The sequence below is a fragment of the Neopsephotus bourkii genome, unplaced genomic scaffold (genome assembly GCF_033783945.1).
Source record: "Neopsephotus bourkii isolate Nb327-2 ecotype Australia unplaced genomic scaffold, CSIRO-AGI_Nbou_v1 NB_1067, whole genome shotgun sequence".
NCBI classification, from domain to species: domain Eukaryota; kingdom Metazoa; phylum Chordata; class Aves; order Psittaciformes; family Psittacidae; genus Neopsephotus; species Neopsephotus bourkii.
This window is the reverse complement of record NW_026901555.1, coordinates 1,823,050-1,842,912: the sequence shown is the minus strand read 5'-3', so window position 1 is coordinate 1,842,912 and position 19,863 is coordinate 1,823,050. Positions and strand designations below refer to the sequence as shown.

The 19,863-nt window shown below is 36.0% G+C and overlaps 1 protein-coding gene across 4 annotated transcripts in view; it reads left to right on the top strand.

The window, feature by feature from the left end:
• The window catches only part of LOC133216837 (connector enhancer of kinase suppressor of ras 2-like), a 194,898-nt gene that overhangs the window by 102,252 nt on the left and 72,783 nt on the right, over positions 1 to 19,863 (top strand). For all 4 annotated transcript variants that reach the window (XR_009726729.1, XM_061361887.1, XM_061361886.1 and 1 more), the window contains exons 7-8: positions 8,670 to 8,729; positions 12,777 to 12,845. Coding sequence is in view for 3 of the 4 variants with exons in the window: in XM_061361887.1 (XP_061217871.1) it covers positions 8,670 to 8,729; positions 12,777 to 12,845 (129 nt within the window). In the remaining variant the exon portion in view is untranslated. The remainder of the gene's footprint in view (positions 1 to 8,669; positions 8,730 to 12,776; positions 12,846 to 19,863) is intronic.

The following is a 19,863-nucleotide window of genomic DNA, read 5'->3' as shown; positions in this document are numbered from 1 at the left end:
CATACATTTTGGCATCTAGAAAATTGACACGATTATTTGCCATTGGTGAAAAGCATGGTGTAAATTACTCAGATTTATATAAGAACACATGGAATGATACTCAGTTGACTTAATTATAAGTCCTCCTCTTTTTTCAAAACTCCATTTGCAAGCTGGTTTCATTATATGCCTTCGAATTTCTTCAACACATGAGCCGGAAATCCTATAGACATTGCAAAGGCTTACACAGAAACTGGATTAATTTCCAGGCCCAAGACTGTGCAGTTGCACAGAGTCAGAACTCCTGTGGGGCAGTGTCTGTGTTTAGTTGTTTAAACAAATTCTGGATCATAAGTATTTTCACAAAGGGTCTGTATGTCATTTGAATGTGCATCTGCAGTTCCAGCATTTTCTAACCTCCTGTCCATGCTTGTATGAGCTTAGTAGTTGGGGGGTTTTTTTGTTGGATTTTTTTTAACTCTCTTCAGTCTGGGTTATAAAAAAAGTCTTACCTCACACATTGCCCAGAACACACTCTTTATTGGCAGTTTCATGACAGTTTTTTGCCATGCAGAATTTGCATTGCACAGGTTTTAGGTTCCTTTCCAAGTTCTGATGACTGTGTCTGTATCCTGATCGCTGCAGGATTTGTTTGCCTCCAAAAATTTGTTTGCCTCCAAAAACATACTGGGATTTTTCCTCTCTCTTTCCATTCCTTCCCTGACTATACCCATCATACATGTCCATCTGGTTGCTTCCTCCTTTTCTTTATTTAGCCTCTAAATTTTCAGTGGCAAATACTAAAACACCCTCCATATATTTTCTATTTCATTTTAAAATAACTTTAAAGATTGTAAAACACTTTTTCTCCTCAATTGTAGTGCTGAATAAGGTAATACCATTTACATCTGATGTGTACTGCATGCTCAGCCTGAATAAGATGTCTGGAAAGCAAAGCATGTTTCCAACAGCCAATTTCACAAACTTGAAATAAACTCCTGTGCTGAGAGAGTGTTAGACTGTGAGAAGCACTGTCAGCTCTGACAGAAAGAGAACATGCATACAGGTGTTTTTATGAAATAGAATAGAATAAAATAACTTCAACGTTGTGATTTGAGAAAATTCCCTTCCTTGTCTTTTTGTTTTTCAATTCTTTGTGTTATTTATAGTGTCATTTGTAGCATAACAAAGGACATTGGATTTTTTTTATACTTACAGATGTTTTTTACAAATTGTTTTCTTACTGCTTAGAGAAAGATAGGTTTCAATTTCATTGCACTGCATGGTAAACTTCCTTATGGAAGTTTTACTGTCAAATGATCAAAGATGGGCTAAGGGAACAGAGTGTTTTCTATGAGGTGATGGATATGGAGACTTCCTGGGATGGGAGCAGGGAGGGGTTTTGGAGGTTTGGTGCTTTTTTCTCTTCTCCTATTCTTGGATGATCAGGGATTGTCAGTAGTGGAAGATTTTTTTTTATTAGAGCCGGTATTATTTCAGACTAAACTTTTTCTTAATGTTCTGACCTTGATGTGCTGTATGTGTACATGGAACCTTAATCTTCTTTGAGGAGATTAATGATTACCCTTAAGCAGGAAATTCTAACCAGGCAGGCTGTTGGGGTTTTATTGTTTGGTTTTGTATTTTCTGACATCTGAGGAATGTTTTGCTTCTAGAATGCAGTAGCACTATTATTCCTCTTCCTTTTTTTTCCCCCACTGTTGTTGTCTCTTGTGTCTGAGCTTCCTATTGCTGATAGAAACAGTGTAACCTGTCACCCTTGAATTGAGATATACACTACTTCTATCCACAGCCTTGTTAACTTTTCTGCAGAGGGAACTTTTCCAGTTTCATTTAATAATTTAAGAGGAGCAAAGATTGTGGGAATAAACGTTTTTATAAGACCAGCTGTGTATCACTGGAAAATAACCTCAAAACCAAAGAGACAAGCTGTCAGAAACAAACCCTTTCTTTAAACCCTTTATTAAGGGTTATTCATCTATCTAACGTACAGTTACCCTTTCAAATAGTACTTCTCTTTCTGTGGAATTTGTAATTTAAGGTGATAGAAACCAATCTTTCCATTTGTACAAGAAAATAACTGCAAGAGAATGCAAGAAGAAAAAGTAGAATATGAAGGCGGGTTTTTTTTGAGGAAATACTCATGTCTGTCAGACTGTTAGTTCACATTTTTGTAAGGCTTAAGAGAAACTTAAGCTTCCATCATGCTTGACTTTAAAGATTGTCAAAGCTTACCTTTTTTGCTGTCTATAGGTTTATATTTAGGTAAGATTTAGTAAAAGGAACATAAGAAAGAGGAATAAACTCTTTTTGAGTTAGATGAATGGTTTTTAAAGACTTAAGAAAAAAAAAAGTTAAAATGTCTGGTTAAACTGGGGGGACAGGAAGCTCAAGAAGGACCAATAAACCAAAAGAAACTCTGCTTACATAGAAGAAGAATGAAAAATGCTACTGTATAGCAGGAAAGAAAGTGAGGTTTTTAGTATAAATGTGGGCAAAGGACTGCAGCATATGAGCTAGACCAAAAGAATATTTCAAGAAAGGCTTTGTAATGACGTGAAATTTAAGTGAAAACTCTTTCAGGCACCTTCTTAAAGCTACCTTGTCCATTTGTTTACACACATATATATACATGTATATATCTGACTATCTTGTCAGTTGTTTATATGCCTGTGTCCAAATTTAATACTTAAAAGAAGGTTAAAGAACCATTCTACATTTGGGACAAAAGATCAAGGGGTGTAACTGTTCCCTGGTAGTTTCTAGCATTACAGACCTGAATCTTGGCTGTTGAGGTTTCATTGTGTTGTAAAAGTCGAGCCTGCATTCCTTTCCTTCTAAAAGCGCTGTTGGAGACACATAGACCACTACACTGTAGTTTTAAAACCCTGAATTTTTCATGCACAAGTATTTTGTCATATTTCAACAAAGAGTGGTATGAAAACATGAACCCTCTGAAAATAGGTCATTGTTACCCAGAAAGCAATAATAGCCTACATGGAATTGTTGGAATTATGAGCCAGAAATGCTTATACCAAAAGTCTTATTGTGAAATTCAGAGCTCTTCAAACATTATCTGAAATAGCCATGAATTGACCTGGGTATAGTTGTTGACACATAAAATTACACTGCTGTCATTTGTAGATGTCTGCAAGAAATTTTCAAGAAAATTGTGCTTACAACTGGAAATACCATTTTCTGGGGAATAGTCTCTTCAAAATGGAATTTTAAATAGCTGGTTCCTTCCCATATGTTTTCAAAGGTCAGATTTTAATTAAAAGCTTTCAAGTCACTCTCATTAGAGGCCAGTGACAGTTACTTGGGAACAGTCAGATTCCTGATATAACAGCCTGTGAAACATTTCCGTGTCCTGTGGCACCTCTCATATATCAGCATAATTCTTTGGAGTTTCACATTTAACACATCACATATTAAAGAGCAACTATTTATTTATAACCCAGTAACTTGAAATGACAAAATATTCTTTGGATATCACTATTCAAGCAGATGAGTTCCATCCGTTCTGTCTACATACTGATTCCGGGGCTGGATGTGTTTAGGAAAAAGCTTGTAGTAAGACTGGGGTTTGGGCATTGAACACAGAAGGGGAGATAAGAGCTAATGGAAAGGCTGGGGGGGGGGGGATTTAAACTTATTTGAGAGGGATAGCCATTCATGTTGAAGAGGAAGGACCAGAAGAAAGAGGGGGGTGGAAGACAACCAGAAAAAAAAGCCACTTCCTGCTAAAAGTTTCCCATCTGGAGGCTAGGATGGATTCCAGGATTTGGAAGTTCCCTCATTTATGTGCTTTTTGTCTGTGAACCCCCCTGACAAAACATTCTTCTTATTTAGTCCTAGCTGATGTTTCTGCTGTTTTGCTTTTATAGCTTATATGGCTGAAATCTATGAAATAATTAGCAAGCAGTTTGCGTAAAGAGTGATTTGAGAATAATCATCTTACAAGAGTATAGCTTCATTTCCATCACATTTATTTTGTAAACAGACATCAATAGGATCACAATAGCAGATAGGTGGATCCTCTTTTAATAAATTAATTTACAGGTTAATTAAAGATTATGGTAATGCTATAAAATACATTATTACAGAAGAATATGGCTCTTGAATATGCTGAATCAATGTAACTGCTCTAACTCACAGACAACTAGAAAGTAAGTGTAAACAAAATAACTCTAACTAACAGTTCCAGAAGCAGGAGCAGTTGTCACAACAGGATCTACTCAGCTATTCATATCTGTGCTTGGGGAAAATAAGCTTGCTGCTTCCGTTCTTCAGCTGTGGTATTCAATCAGTATTTACCTGGCAATTAAATTATCTGACAGAAAAAACAATCAGAAGATATTTCCTTTTTTTTTTTTTTTTTTAGTCTTATTAACCATTAAAAATGCTTGTATCAGTGGAAACAGAATGAAACAATGATGAACAAAGAGGTAGCCAATAGCCCATTAAATTGAAAGAAAGGTCCAGCTTTTCTGCCTAATTCAGGCTGTGAATACTTTTTCAGGGTTCACAGAATTAGCAGCTCTTTAAATGACTATATTTTGCAGTTTTGGACATTTCTTATAAAACAGAGTAGATTAATTTTTAAACTGAAGTTTGATGAAAATGACCCACTTTTAAAGCCTACTCTGTATATGTATTTCAGCAATTTCAACTTTTGAGAGGTTCTGCTAACCTGTGCCACTATTGCTTGAAATACGCCTGGAGATTCTAGTCTTTCTCTTTATAAATACTGGTTTTGAGAAGAAAAAGGAGGATGGGGTTGGGGATGAAACACATGAATCACTAAAATAAGGCTGACACAGATTGTCCTTTAGAAATCATATTTTTCTTAGTGTGAGTCTTTTAATGTTGAAGGATAAACTGTCCTTTAAAAATCATCCTACAACAGAAAGCACTTGCGAGCTGGATTAAACTGTGGACAATGTTACACACCACATTATCTGTTGTAAAAGGACAAGCAAGTGCTGACAGTCAGTGTATCAAGGACGGGGGGAGGTAGTGAAAAATGTTTACAGGGTTGGAAGGAGTGATCTGAAGCAGGGAACATAATCTGGCCTCTAGATCAGATGACATAGACTAAATAAAGCTCTTTCAGACTTGGTGTATGTTGGCTCATTGTCCTGTTGGAGATCAGTAATGAGTGGCGTCTCTCAGGGGTTAGTGTTGGGGCCAGTCTTGTTCAACATCTTTGTTGCTGACATGGACAGTGGGATTGAGTGCGCCCTCAGCAAGTTTGCTGATGACACCAAGCTGTGTGGTTTGGTTGATACACTGGAGGGAAGGAATGCCATCCAGAGGGACCTTGGCACGCTTGTGAGGTGGGCTGATGCCAACCTCATGAAGTTTAACCGTGCCAAGTGCAAGGTCCTACGCCTAGATCGGAGCAATCCCAGGCACAGCTACAGGTTGCGCAGAGAAGAGATTCAGAGCAGCCCTGTGGAGAAGGACTTGGGGGTGCTGGTCAATGAGAAAATGAACATGAGCCGGCTTCAGTGTGCGCTTGCAGCCCAGAAAGCCAACCGTATCCTGGGCTGCATCAAAAGGAGCGTGACCAGCAGGTCGAAGGAGGTGATCCTGCCCCTTTATTCTGCTCTCGTGAGACCTCACTTGGAGTATTGTGTGCAGTTCTGGTGTCCTCAACATGAAAAGGACATGGAACTGTTGGAACAAGTCCAGAGGAGGCCATGAGGATGATCAGGGGACTGGAACTAGCAGCCTTCCGCTATCTGAAGGGGGCCTATAAGAGTGCTGGGAATGGACTCTTCATTAGGAACTGTAGTGGTAGGACAAGGTGTAAGAGGTTAAAACTTAAGTAGGAGAAGTTTAGATTGGATATAAGGAAGAAGTGCTTTACTTTGAGGGTTGTGAGGCACTGGAATGGGTTGCCCAGGGAAGCTGTGAATGCTCCATCCCTGGCAGTGTTCAAGGCCAGGTTGGACAGAGCCTTGGGTGCCCTGCTTTAGTGTGAGGTATCCCTGCCCATGGCAGGGGGGTTGGAACTAGATGATCTTAAGGTCCTTTCCAACCCTAACTATTCTATGATTCCATGTTTTTTAGGGGTTTCTTTTTAAGAGTACTTTCAATCTTGTCATGGGTATTATACAGAAAACCTTTTCCCATTTGGAAAAATAGTTTTGAGCTATTATTTTGTGTAATATAGGTATGTAAAATGTATATATGCAATATATTATACAATATAAAATACCTTGCATTCTGAACTATATTTTAAAACCCCAAATATAACAATTTTAATATATTTAGATAGAATGCAATCTTTCCTGGGTTTGGGTAACACAGATACGTCAAGAAGATACAGTTCTACTTTAAAAATCAACAAGAATCAAGCTCTTTTCATTATTTTCCTTTTGGGAAAATAAGCATAAAAGCTCCACCTAGGTTAATTTGAAGGCTATGAGTCATTCACAAAAGTTGTTTATATAACTTGTTCTTAAAGTTTAATAGCTAAGATGAAAGAGCAATAGCAAAATGTAGGATAATTCTTAGTGATCAGTCAGTATTTATGTCTCTCAGATGGCGTATGTTAAGAGATAAAATTGTAATTTGATTTTTCCAAAAATAGACATAGCTTAACAGGCGGCTCAGAACTTTATGAAGAATTATGTGATGAATTCTAGTTAAAAATTTAGCACTATATTCTGGTTTGGTCTTAAAAATCTTAGTCTGTTGGTTTAAGTGAGGAACAAATCTTGTCAAAACAAGTAGGGTGTTAAAATTGTGATATTAAATTTGATATTAAAAGTGTGGTTGGAAATGTGTTACTGAAGTTTACTATGTGTTAAAATAACAGACTTCCGTGATGGCTGCAGCAGTGTTGTGTAACATTCCGGCTAAAATTCCACTATGAAAATCCAGCTTTACACACACTAGATGGATTTAAATGTTTAGATTTTTTAATGGAGATTCAACATCCCATTCTCAATAAGAATCTTCAGGGTTTTTTTGTGATCTAGTGTTCCTGTTTATGTCTTTTAGTTGGCAAAGGGAATGAGATGTTTGTCACTAACAGTTGAAGGTAGTACAGTAGAATAGCAGACTGAGGAATTTAATCCAACTGTATAGAAGGAAATACTGGAAGAGTCCCCAGAAACTTCTTCCTTACAAATATTCACATTTTATGAATGTGATTTCAAGACTTTCAAGGTCTAATTTGGATATCCTTATTTTTCACAAAAAGCTCATAAAGCAGTCTCATTTATGAGAAGAAGTAGTCACGGTAAGTAAAATCTAAAATGTAGTTTTCTATGCAGCAGAGTTAAGCTACCTGATGAGTTTTAGCCAGTTCTAGTTTCGAACTTTTAAGATTTAAATAAAATTAGAACTTTCTGAAATTGAACTAGCTTGCCTTAAGGTACAAGTCACATTTTCTCATGACAAAAAAAATCAAAACAGATCCAGCTAGAGGAGGTTACTCAGGGCCTCATCCAGTCAAGTTTTTATTATCTCACAGTTAGAGATTCCACATCCTTCCAATCTGTTCCAGTGGTTTATCACAGTAAAATTAAAACAAAACCAAAACATCTTCTTATTTAATTGAGTTCCAACTTGTCCCTTGCTTCTCATCCTCCCACTGTGCACTCTTAAGAAGAGTTTGGCTGTATCGTCTCTACCCTTCCAGTTTAGGTACTTGTAGAGAGCAACATGATCTTTCTGTTGTAGTATTTCACCTTTTTTGACAGGGGAGGGCGGGGGGAAGATTGGTGGGGTGGGGAGTGTTTGTGTAAACAACTACCCTGATGATCTTCATTAGTGTTCAGGAATCTTGAAATTGATTAGTCTGACCAAAATGTTCTTTCTTATTGCTGGAGGCTCTAAACTTCCAGTTTGATAGCACAAGGTGATGCGGAATTATTGAAAGAATAATAAATCAACAGTACAGTGTACCAATTAGATTAATTAGATTTCAAAATTTGATGGATAACCATACTAGGGAGAGATGTGAAGCTATGACCTTATTTGTGAGAGGCAAGCGTACATGGAATTGAGTCTCACTGACATTTAAGGTTCTCTGTGTGTGTGTGTGCGTGTGTATAGCCAGATAGATACCTACTTCGGTTGTCTGTCTTTATCTTGTTCATTACCTCCTTGAAGCGGAATTATTGCTGGACTAATTGGAAAGCTCCTGTTAGTTCACCGAGTTCATTTTTCTCCATAAATCGTCAATATGAGCCCTGGCTCATGCGTTTTCTGAGTTAGGCTGTGGTTTCATTGTTATTGAATCAGTAACTCTCTGAAGATGGGGCATTTAAGTTTAAAGGCAATTTCTGTTTGTGTTTTCAGGTTTTGATACTACTTTTATGTCTCTTGTAATGAAAAGAGGTCATGTTAAATATTTCAAATGCTGAATATGCATAAGCTTTTATACTGATGCTGAGCGTTGAGTTCTGTCAAAAAAACCTTTGCTTGGAATTTGAAAAAGTATTAAGTAAGAAAAGTGTGCTGTTTATAATAGGTATTAATACATATTTGTTACATTTAAATTCGCAGATGTTGATTGACCATGGTTCCTTCCAGTCTGTTAAAATGTTATGGTCCTTAAACCGGAATAAGTATACTGTTTTAACTATCATACAAGCATCATTTGTTTATTTCCTGCAAATATTAATTATGTTTCTTGCTCTTTTTTCCAGGGAATGTATATCAAATCGACATATGATGGGCTACATGTAATCACAGGAACAACTGAAAACGTAAGCTTAAAGACGCTTATCATGCATACTTTTCTGTATATATGCAGTGAATTTTGTAATATGAAATCTTGCTTTAAATTAAGCCAGTTTTATTAATACTTTTTATCTTTGCTGCACATCTGTCATATTGCCTTTTTAAAAAATTGGGACCCTTGAAAACAGGCATAGAAATATACCTGTGGCGAAGTGACTAATAACTAACAATATAGTAAAATGAAAATCTTGAACTTCTGTTCTAAATGGCTTTTCAGAGACTCCTTTCTAATAGTGTTCATGGTGATGCTCTCTCTGGCACAAAATTGTTGTCCTGTATATTAAGTAAATTTTTCTAATGTAAGAGGATCGTCACTAGTCTAAAATAATACTTGCATATCAGAGTTGCTGATGAGTGAACCTGTCCTCTGAGCAGCCTTTAATACGTGCAGTCAGCTTACTTTATGCAGTGAGTAAATGTTGTCGTACAATAATGAATATGTTTGCTAAGAGTTCTTTGTGGGTTTTTTTCTCAGTATAAACAGTAATTTTATTGTGTGATTTTCTTTTTAATTACCAAATTAATTTAGAAAGAATGTTAGAGTAATCAGACTTTTGGAGATGATGCCTTTCCTGGAATTGACTCATAGAAAATGAGTAGCTTCTGTATGTATAAATGATTCAAGAAAATAGATTGTAAAATCATAAATTTTAAAACAGTTACATTATCATCAGCTTGGGTGGATGAAAAACACAGGTAATGGAGAAAGATAATGAAAGATACTGTATTTGATATCAGGCAGGTTATAGAATAATCTTTGATAAAGCAGAGAGTTTTCCAAGCTAGCAGTAATTACTGACAGAACTATCTCTAAGAAGGCAGAAATTGTGGAAAGAATCAAACAGGTTTTGGTGCATGAGTGGAATGGGATGGATGATTTGACAACACTAAGAAAACGTTAGTTGACAACCCTGTTGTGTTAACATGTATGAAAAAGTTATTTTATGAAAATAATCATTCATTATTCAGTGTAAGAAAGAATTGTATTAGGATAACTTAAGCACCATTGTATTTTCGTATTTTCCATCATCCATAGTAGAAATACAGAAGGGACCAAGAAAAATGTATTAATTATCATCTTCATTGTAGTCCCAGAAGTGTTAGCCAAAGCACACAGAAATGCTTCCGCGGATGAATTGGTATGACTGATCATAGGAAACTAAACGGTGTGACAAGAATAACAAAGTAGCTTCTAAATATCCTTCTTGTTACTTAACTTACAATTCATAATTAGAAATTAAAAAAAATAAAAATCAAATCTCCTTCAACTGCTGCAACCTAATTACTATCACAGCCATCATAATAGGACCCATCCCTTCTGGTTTTGATATGGTCCTTTAGTCACACTCTTTCCATTCAGTCTTGGGTCTGTTAAACAGCTCATAGCTGGCTAAATGACCAGTTTAGATTTTATAAAGTGCATATTGAAATTATGTAATGCTGACACCCAGGAAATATAAAATTAGCACTATGCATCTAGCCAAAGCTGTAAATATTTGCTGTGGTACCCTGACCCATATGGCTAAGCTTCAAATGCGATATTTCGTTCTATGTGATTTATATCTATTGGGTAGTATTGCGACACACAGTTTTTGTCACTCAGCTTTTAGACAGTTTGAACCCATGGAAAGGCTGATGATTTGTGTGTCACAATTTGTGAAGACAGGTCTACTGTAAACTAAACTTCCAATTTTAGCTTGTTTGTATTAATGTCATTGGCAGCAGTTAGAGCTATTAAAATAACTGTATGTGTACCTTGGGTCCTGAAACATATGAATGATCCATCTTGATTATGTTGCAGCAGGTTACATTCATAGATTGGATTACTCGTGCTCTAATTACTGCACTTTTTTACTGTAATTCTAATTCATTTGAGAAATATAATGCAGTTGTAGGGAAAATATTTATATACTTATAACTGAAATTCACAGGAGGAATTACTACATTGCCAGTCACTATAATTTTTATTTTGAGTAAACTTCAGATGTCAAAACTTTTGGTAAGACACCCCCATAAGAAGTTGCTTTGTTGTTTTTCCTAGAAGTATAATCACACGTGAGATAAAGCAACTTCAAAGACATTTAATTTCTGGTGTTTCAGCAAATTGATTTTTCATTCCTTTTGAAGGGATAATTGACCTCAGAGCCAGTGTTTACTTTTAATTTTCATAGATAACAAGTAGCTCATCCTCATCAAAGTCAGGAAAGCAGCTAAAAAGAGAAAGAACCTGGCCTCTGCTTTTCCAGCAAACATCAACTGAAGTTAAATATTCTAAATGGTGGTACTTCAGTTTCCTGCTTACCTTCCATTCACTGCTTAGAGCAATCAAGTTTGCATTTACATTGAATGCCAGAAATATCTTTCTGTTACATGTCTAGTCCTGTGCAAAACAGGAGTCTGCCAGAATTCTGCAAGCGACACTGGAGCCAGGTAGCTCTTTACACCATCCCATTAAATAGGTAGGTAAAATACTGCTTAATTTAATGCAGAAAGACTCAGATGGCTGGAGGTGAGATGTGGGTGCCATGACCATGTAGTTTAGCTCACGGGCTGGACTCCCTAGGACAGGAGATATAAGAAACCCTCATGAAAGTTCAAACAAAGATCAAGCAGGTGAGGGATTGGAACATGGCTTGTGTTGGGGAAGCTGGCCAGAGCATGGTTAGGAATGATAAGCAAGCAGTAGGCTGAAGGTAAAAGCTGGGCTTGGAATCACTATGCCAAATATTGGCTATTTGCCCTGTTGGCTTGTTTTTTCTTACTGATTGAATAATTAATGATGCTTCCTACCACTCTCCAGCAGCTGTGTAGGCTGCAGAATCTATTGATTAGTCAGCAGGTGCTGATGATGGGAGAGATTTGACATCCTCATAGATGAGTCTCTGGCATTTTATTCAGATGTAATTGCAGTCATTTTTTTCCCAGTGGCGATTTAGGGGTTTTAATATTGTTTCCTCTTGTCTTGTTCCTTTTATTTGTTTATCTTATGTTTTTAATCTCCATCCACAAAAGGGATGGAAATGATGGGTGGAATTTTTGGTTGATGAAGACTGTCCAGCTGGAGAGCTCTTGCCTGTTTCCTGGAAGTCTTTATCGGTACACACTGAGCTCATGTGTATGAGCTTTTACAAATCACTTTTGAGTTCAGATAAATCTTTTCTTCCTCTGCATTTGACACCTGGCTCTTGTGCTGTGAGCCATTTATATATGTAGGCTGTCTCTAAAAGAGATACAGAAACTGAACTAAGTTTTGGTAATGTAACTCCTTTTCTGTGAGGAAATTCTTCAGCAGTGTTAGAGCCACTCCACTTTCTATAGCTGCAAGTGGCTCTTTTCTTGCCTTTGTTAGGAGTCTGCTTACTTAGGGAACTTTAACTGTCAGTCCAAGAGTATTTTGCTTTCAATGTTTCTGCATTGTTTAAGATGGGACAGTTTGGCCTCTCCTCTCTCTGACTCTGTATCTAACAAGTGGAGTAAATATTCAAGCTTGTCTAAATCTCCTAGCTGATCTACTTACTTAATAGCTAACTTCCACAGTGATTTACCTCTCAAGGTGATGTCTCAGCTCTTCAACTATTTCTTGTTATTTTCTCTTAAATTTCAAGTTCTGTCAGTAGCACGCTCTTGTAAGCTAGTATCCAATGCAAGTAAGTTGCCTTGAATTCTCAAGTCTCTCCTTCTGGGTATGACTGATGATCTCCTGAATGCCTTACAGATTCGTCTTAAAGATACTTGTACTCTCCACAGAGAGGTAAAGAAGCTAGAATAATTCAACCAGTCAAAAAGTCTGTTCACCACCCATGGAAGTGGGATTCTAGATTACTTCATCAAATTGCCATCTGTAACCAAGAAAAACATAGTTACTTAAAAATATGGGTAATTATTGCCATTTGATAGCAATAATACTTCTTTGGGCACAGCTTTTTTGCCTCCACTGACATTCTTTAATTCCTGCTCTTCCCTTCCCCCTCCATGCCACCCATGTAAAGTCAATTATTGTCTCTTGTCCTTAGTCTCCTGCTGACCAGTGTAAGAAGATCCATGCTGGTGATGAGGTGATCCAGGTCAACCATCAAACTGTGGTAAGTGTTTTGGAAATTCTGTTCTGCAGCCTTTGCCCATTCCCACTGCTAAAAAGGTCATAATTCTTCTTAGAAGGTAGCTTTGCTATACTATATTATTATTTGTGTATCTTAAAATATCATAACCAATACTTATGCTTCATAAGAAAAGGCATAAGTTGAGTCAGTAACCAGTCCAGCAGGATTAAGCCAGATTTTTATTTTGAAGAGTTGCTGTTCAACATTATACTCTTATATGAGAAGATCCCAGAATATTTCATTGGAACTCTTAGACTTCTCATTGCAGACTGCCAGCTAGTTTAACTTTAATAGAATTTGGATTAAAAATGCAGAACTGCTGTAACAGACATATATTCTGAATCTATTGGGGATAAAAACCATAAAGATGATTGAAGTGTTGATAGAAATTTGTCAAGATTTTCTTTTGTGCATTCTTGTTTACTGATTCATTTTTAGGCAGATGAACAGTTAGCAAAATTATTAATCTGTTTTAAATCACATAAGTGTGTACGAAAAGTATACGCTGACCCTCAGGTGTTGCTGTACATGGTTTGCCCACATTTGAATGTGCCTACCATTGCATTTCTTTCACAGCTGTGTGCTATATTTTGTGCTGTATGCTCAGAAAACTACATTTCATTTTATGTGGAAATACAGTAATAAGTTTCTGCAGCATCCGTAGAATTTTATTCTGACTTAAAACACTTGACTTCACTGAAGAATTAATCATTTCATTTTGAGATTAAATCATTTGTAATTGAGCTCTAAAAGCCTATCACAGCCTCACCCAAGGTTGCATGATTTTTTTTTCTTCCTTTTTTGTGATGACATAAACTGCTGCATTATATGTCATATTAGTTACAAATCTGATCATTACTAGAGGGAATGCAGTCACATTTTGTCCCAGTATTATCTTATGTCATGAGGACTGTCCTTTTAAAAAAATTAAATTGTATGTTGCAGAAGAATGGAAGCATTGTTGATGGGACTACAGGTGAAAGGAACGCATGTATTTATTACTTATTAAGCATGAGTACCATTGTGACAATGATAACTTCCTAAAGTGCTTACAATGTTGACATTTAACTTCGTCTTGCTGAACCCCATCTCCAAACACAGCAGCAGCAAAATTAAGAAATCTCCTTCTGTCTGTCATTTGTGGGAGGTGGAAATATGAAAGTCTGAACTATTAAAATCTTATGATTAGACAGCAAATATTTTCTCTTTAAAGAAATATAACTTATTCATTTACACTTTAAATATTCATGCAATGGGCAGCTCTTAACTATATTAGAGAGGTTCTACGAGTTGTCATAGTTACAAGTTGAAATATGCATTAGACTGGCTTTCTCCATCAAACATACTCTTCAAGTAACAGGCCTGATTTAATCTTTACTCCCAGAAGTGAAATCCCCTTATTCAGCTACTCAAGAATTGGCTTTCTGGATATGAACTCTTTCCATGTGTGTTGTTACAACAGGCCCAAGGTGCATGATACTTATAATCCCTTTCCAATGGAGGGCATGGTACCAGCAGCTGAGCCAAGTGGCATAAAGAACCTCTTTCTGGAAAAAAAACCCTACTGTTAATTATTCATCCTGAAGTTTATAACAAGCAAAGAGATAAATGACAAGCTGTTTCTTTCAGAAATTTATTCTTACTTTGAAACGGCTGGGAAAATCTCACTCTTGTCTTCACTGTGACTGAAAAGTCAGACAGTAATAGCATTTGCATGTTTTGGTGATCAATACCATACTTATAATTACCATTATTTCCATTAGTGCACTAGAATAGTTTAAAGGCAACAGCTCATTAAGTTTCCATGTAATTAATATTTTAATACTAGCAAGACCAGCTCATGAGGTGTAACCCACTGCTTTCATTTTCCCTTCAACTCATTCTGGAGCTGAAAGAAGTGGAGTGTTTATTTCTCTGCTGTATAATTCTGTTCAATTAATTTCATAGGAAGCTTTTAGCATTGCCCCATGAGGGGGCAATTTTTTACATTTAGTATCCCAAATACTGCTTGGGTTGTAACAAAAGTTTTCAAAATAGTTAAAGTATGATTTACAATATATGTATCTGGTGAAATCCATCGTCTCCAGTCTCGTATTAGTTTTCCACAGAGACTCTACTTTAATGCTTTAAGCATTAAAAACCTAGGTGACAAAAATATAGGTCTAAGTGTTATTTCTTCTTCCTACTTTTACCTGTTTATTTGTAAGGGAGGATCCATGCTTTCATAAAATTTATACACAGGTTAAACTATGCAATGTAAAGATGCAGAAATACACTTTCTGCAGATACTTGTATGCTTCAGAGACTGCATCCAACAGATTTTATCTTTGTTGTTCTATCAGAGACGTTTTCTTAAGATTGAAGTTTCTGTACCAGTTTGGTAGTCCATCAAATACAAATCCCATTCAACACAATGTGTTTTGAAAGAATCTGTTCTGAAGGTGATTAGATATAGTCATTTTGTATTGCCACTGTTGAAAATACTTTACTGATAAGAGAAAGTATGCATCTCTTTTAATAGATTCCAATCCTATAACTGAATACTGGTATCATTTAATCTGATTTTACTGAACTAGCCCAAAGTATTTTCTAGATGAATTCATATTTGCTCATTTAATGAGATCATTTGAGCTTCAAAATTTCTATTGATGTTCCTACAACCTGTAATAAATTGTCACCGTAGTTAATTATTCTCATTGCTGTGGGGGAAAAAAAAAAAGTCATTTTAATTGTAGTCTACATTTGGCTGGCATAAGCTTCCAGTGTGTATTTTTATCCATTAGTTTGGAGAGTGGGTTTCTCATTTAGGTATTTTCAGGAGGCAGCCAAGTTACCTCTTCACACTTTTTTGATGAGCTAGATAATTTGAGCACTCCTAGTTTGTCATCCTAATGCATGACCTTCCTCAACAACCTTTTTAAATTTCCACCTGTAATACTTTGCATATTTAGCAGAGTTACAGAACTCTCCAGTGAAAGCATTCATTCATGGTTAGGGTGATACTCCTGTGCTAAAATAGTACCAGTGAGGCTACATTAATGTAGCCATTACCAACTAGCTTTTTATTCTTCCATAAAAGTTTATGTTCATTTTTCATTTATACATGGGCAAAAATGAAACTGAGACCACTTTTACTTGGGTTTTTTTCCTTTAAACCCAAAACTTGTAATTTCAGTTTGACTCTTTCCATCAGGAAACCCATTTTAACAGAAGAATCTGTGAGAGGACTAAGCTCTTAAACAGGTTTAAGAAAATGTAGACTTGGAAATAGTTGTGCTGTCCCTGCATTTGAGTGGAGACATCACAGCTAACAGCATTTCTAATCCTGGAAGCACTTCTCTGGGGCTGCACGGCTATAGCAGAGGATTAAGTGTGCTGACAGTGTCAGTCCCATTGAATTGCTGGATGTATGGAGTTAAGCATTTTGGAATTTATGTGCTGAGAACGATTTAGCTCTACGTTTTCTAAATTATTACCTCCAATTAATATAATAATGGAATCATAGAATCATAGAATAATTAGGGTTGGAAAGGACCTTAAGATCATCTAGTTCCAACTGCCAACTCACACTAAACCATGTCACCCAAGGCTCTGTCCAACCTGGCCTTGAACACTTCACAACTTCCACTTTATATAAAGCATTATCTGTATTGAGTAAGAAATATCAGATAGCCAGGAGGTAGCTATATACTTTTTATTTTCTGAAACCCTGTATAGTAACAAATATATTAAAAATATTAACAAACTAAGACCACTTGTTTTTTTTCTCAAATAACTTTTCAATGTAGTTGAGAGTTAGAAAAAAACAAGGAAAAGAGTTCAGAATGTATCAAAGGAAAGCAGCTTACGTATTATACTATGTAACAATTGCAAGAGTTAGAAATAAAAGACTTAAAATGTGGAATCTGGTCTGACCAAGAAACACTTTGTAATACAATTAAAAAGATCAAAGAAAAAAATAATAGTACTTTAAGCAAGAAATTAATTAAATCGAGCAATTCACCACTGGCTGTTAAGATCATTTAATCATGATCCAATTTCCTTATTTGCTTTTCTGCTTCTTGTTCTTGCTTATTAGATTTCAGTAAAACAGCATAAGAAACTTTAAAAATAAGTTATACATTCCAAATTACTGCCATACTATTTTCTCCCTACAGTAACAACAGGCAGTAGTTCTGCCTTTTGTAGATTTTTACTTTCTCTCTTATAAAATAATACAGAAGTGCTGAAGATGCCATTTTTACATTTCTTTGTTTGCAAAATTAATAATGACACTTTAGGTTCTGTAGATGGTGTATTTTCTGCTGCTTAGCTGAAATAGTCAATTTCATGGGTTTTTTTAAGATAAATTTATACACAGAACATAACTCTCTAATCAGAGAATTGGGACTGTAATATAGTTAAAATAGGTTAAAATTAAAGCTAAGATAGTCACTAGCCAAGAAACACTTGTTTCAATTTTCCATAAGATGGATAGTGTTGAACATAGAACAAAGAGAAAAAAAACAGTCATAATAAATGTATAGGCATATGCATACTCACAATGAAAGCAAAGTTGGATAACTTAATGCAAAATCATCTACATCTCAGTTTATTGAAGATACTGAAGCTTTCTATTGCAAGTCCCTAAGCACAGATTTTTTTAATGAATAGTCTGCTTTAGGATAATATTGTATGCTGGGGAAATTTAATAAGGCAAAACTTGCTAGTCAATACTTCACAAGATTTTTAGGTAGCTTAGAGAGAAAGGATAACTAAAGACATGAAGGAAAATGCGTGTGAAGTGAAATGCCGCATCAATTCATAAGAATTAAATAGTGCTAATGTTTCACCTTTGACAATTTTTCAGACATAAGGAATATTGCAGATCCAAACAAGTATTGATCTAGCTGCCTGACCATCTGTAAAAAATCTGATCTACTTCTGTATAGAAAAGTGTTTGATAACCTGGGGAAAACTGACTTGAATTTTTCTTTCTTTTTTTTTTTTTTTTTTATATTAGAATTTGAAGGTCATTTAGTAGGACAGAGAGCAATAATAATGGTGTTAGTAATGCCTGTTGAAAGCTCGATGTTACTCAGGAGCAACTGGCAAGACTCCAAAAGTCAGAATGTAGTAATTAATCCCAAATCAGCTGAGCGCCATAGAGGTGATGTGACTGAAAATGGTAAGATGAACTTGGAATTAATCAGGAAGAGGGTTCCAGGAGAAACAGTTTTAATGCCATTGTCTTGACAATGGTAATATCTTGTCTGAAATACTATGTGATGTTCAGGTCATTTATAGTCATTAAAAGTGTGAAGTTAAATATGAGCATTAAAAAAATTAATGGGCAAAAAAGAAAATGTATTCTCTGTCTCATATAAAAATAATGTTTTTAAGGATTTCAGTTCAGTTAACCCAGCAGCAAAGCCTAAGACAGAATTCCTCTTTCTTTACAAACAGGAGCTATAAAGACCAGAAGGAGAACTCACTCTTTCAGGTATAAACCAATCTTGTACCACAACAAGTGTTCATACAAATACCTGTAAATCTGTAAATTCAAAAAGGGCTGCCAAGGGTTGTGATGTAATCATTTCTTCTATAATAGTTGCCTGCAGCTATGCAGAAGAGTAAACCAATGGATGTAGTAGCTTAGAAGGGCTCTTCTGGTTCTAACACTTTTGCTTTGCTGTGTAACACGTTTCTCACGTTATCTTAAAATAGCTGGGTTTATTTTTTAACTAATGGACTTACAATTTCATACTTGATAAGGTTATTCTTTGGAATTATGTATGCTACGGTTTCAGTACTTAAGGGGAGCTTATAAGAAAGATGGAGACAGACTGCATAGCAGAGCCCATTCTGATAGGACAAGGGGCAAGGGATTTAAATTAGAAGATGGGAGAGTCATACATAAGGACCTTTTTTTTATGATGTGGGTGTTGAGGCACTGGCACAGAGAGGTGGTGGATGCGCCATCCATGGAAACATCCAGTGCCAGGCTAGATGGGGCTCTGAGCAACCTGATCCAGTTGAAGATGTCTCTGCATATTGGAGGGGAGTTGGACCACATGACCTTTAAAGGTGCCTTCCAACACAAACTGTTCCATGATTCTAGATACATGATCAGCATCCTAATACCCTTTCATACTGTTCATTGTCAAATTAGATACTTGAAGTGTGTCAGGAGCCCTGGCACAGTGAAATAATTTCAGTACTAATTTATTTGCATTAAGGTATCTATTGAATTCATAGCCTCGGTGTATGTTTGCTGAATTGTAAATTTGAGTCTTACTGAGAGCTCATTTTAGATGGAGGTAAACCTCTAAGTGTAGTGGCAGGTCACACCATATGTCTTTCACCACGCTGTGTGTTGTGAAATAAAAGTAGGAAAAGGAATGACAAAATATGTCATAAGAATTACAACTTCTTCCCCCAGAAGATGTCGTTCTGTTTCCAAACAGATTGTCACATGTTACTTATTCTCAGATTTCTGCCTTTTAAAAAGGCTTAGTAATGAATAACTTCCAGTAGCAGATACTGCATCTTCTTGTACTCTTGCAGTATTTCTCCATTAGTTAATGAAAAATACTATTCAGAAAGAGTGAAGAACATTGGGTTTCCATCATGAAATATTGTTTGCAACAGTAGGATATTAAGGAGTGAATTAACTACAGGTGTTAATAATGAACTTCCCATTCAGTGACAGAAAGTAGTCTACTGATCTTCTTGTACATTTTTGTATAATAATAATTTCTGATTTCCATTTTAATCAAGCCAATTCCCTAATGAGGCAAAAGTTAATTGTAGACTTCAAATCAGAAAGGATAGTCTATTTCATTAATAAAAAGTTGAGTTTACACAAGCCTTTTCTTTCTTTTTTTTAATGTAAATATGAAGAGAGGTCAGACTCTTGGGGTTCAAGTAAGTATCCAGATGGCTTTGGTTATGTATTTGAAGAGCCTTGAGGGGAAACATCTGTCCTGGTTCGTGTAAGGGTTACTGCAGTCAAAGCAGA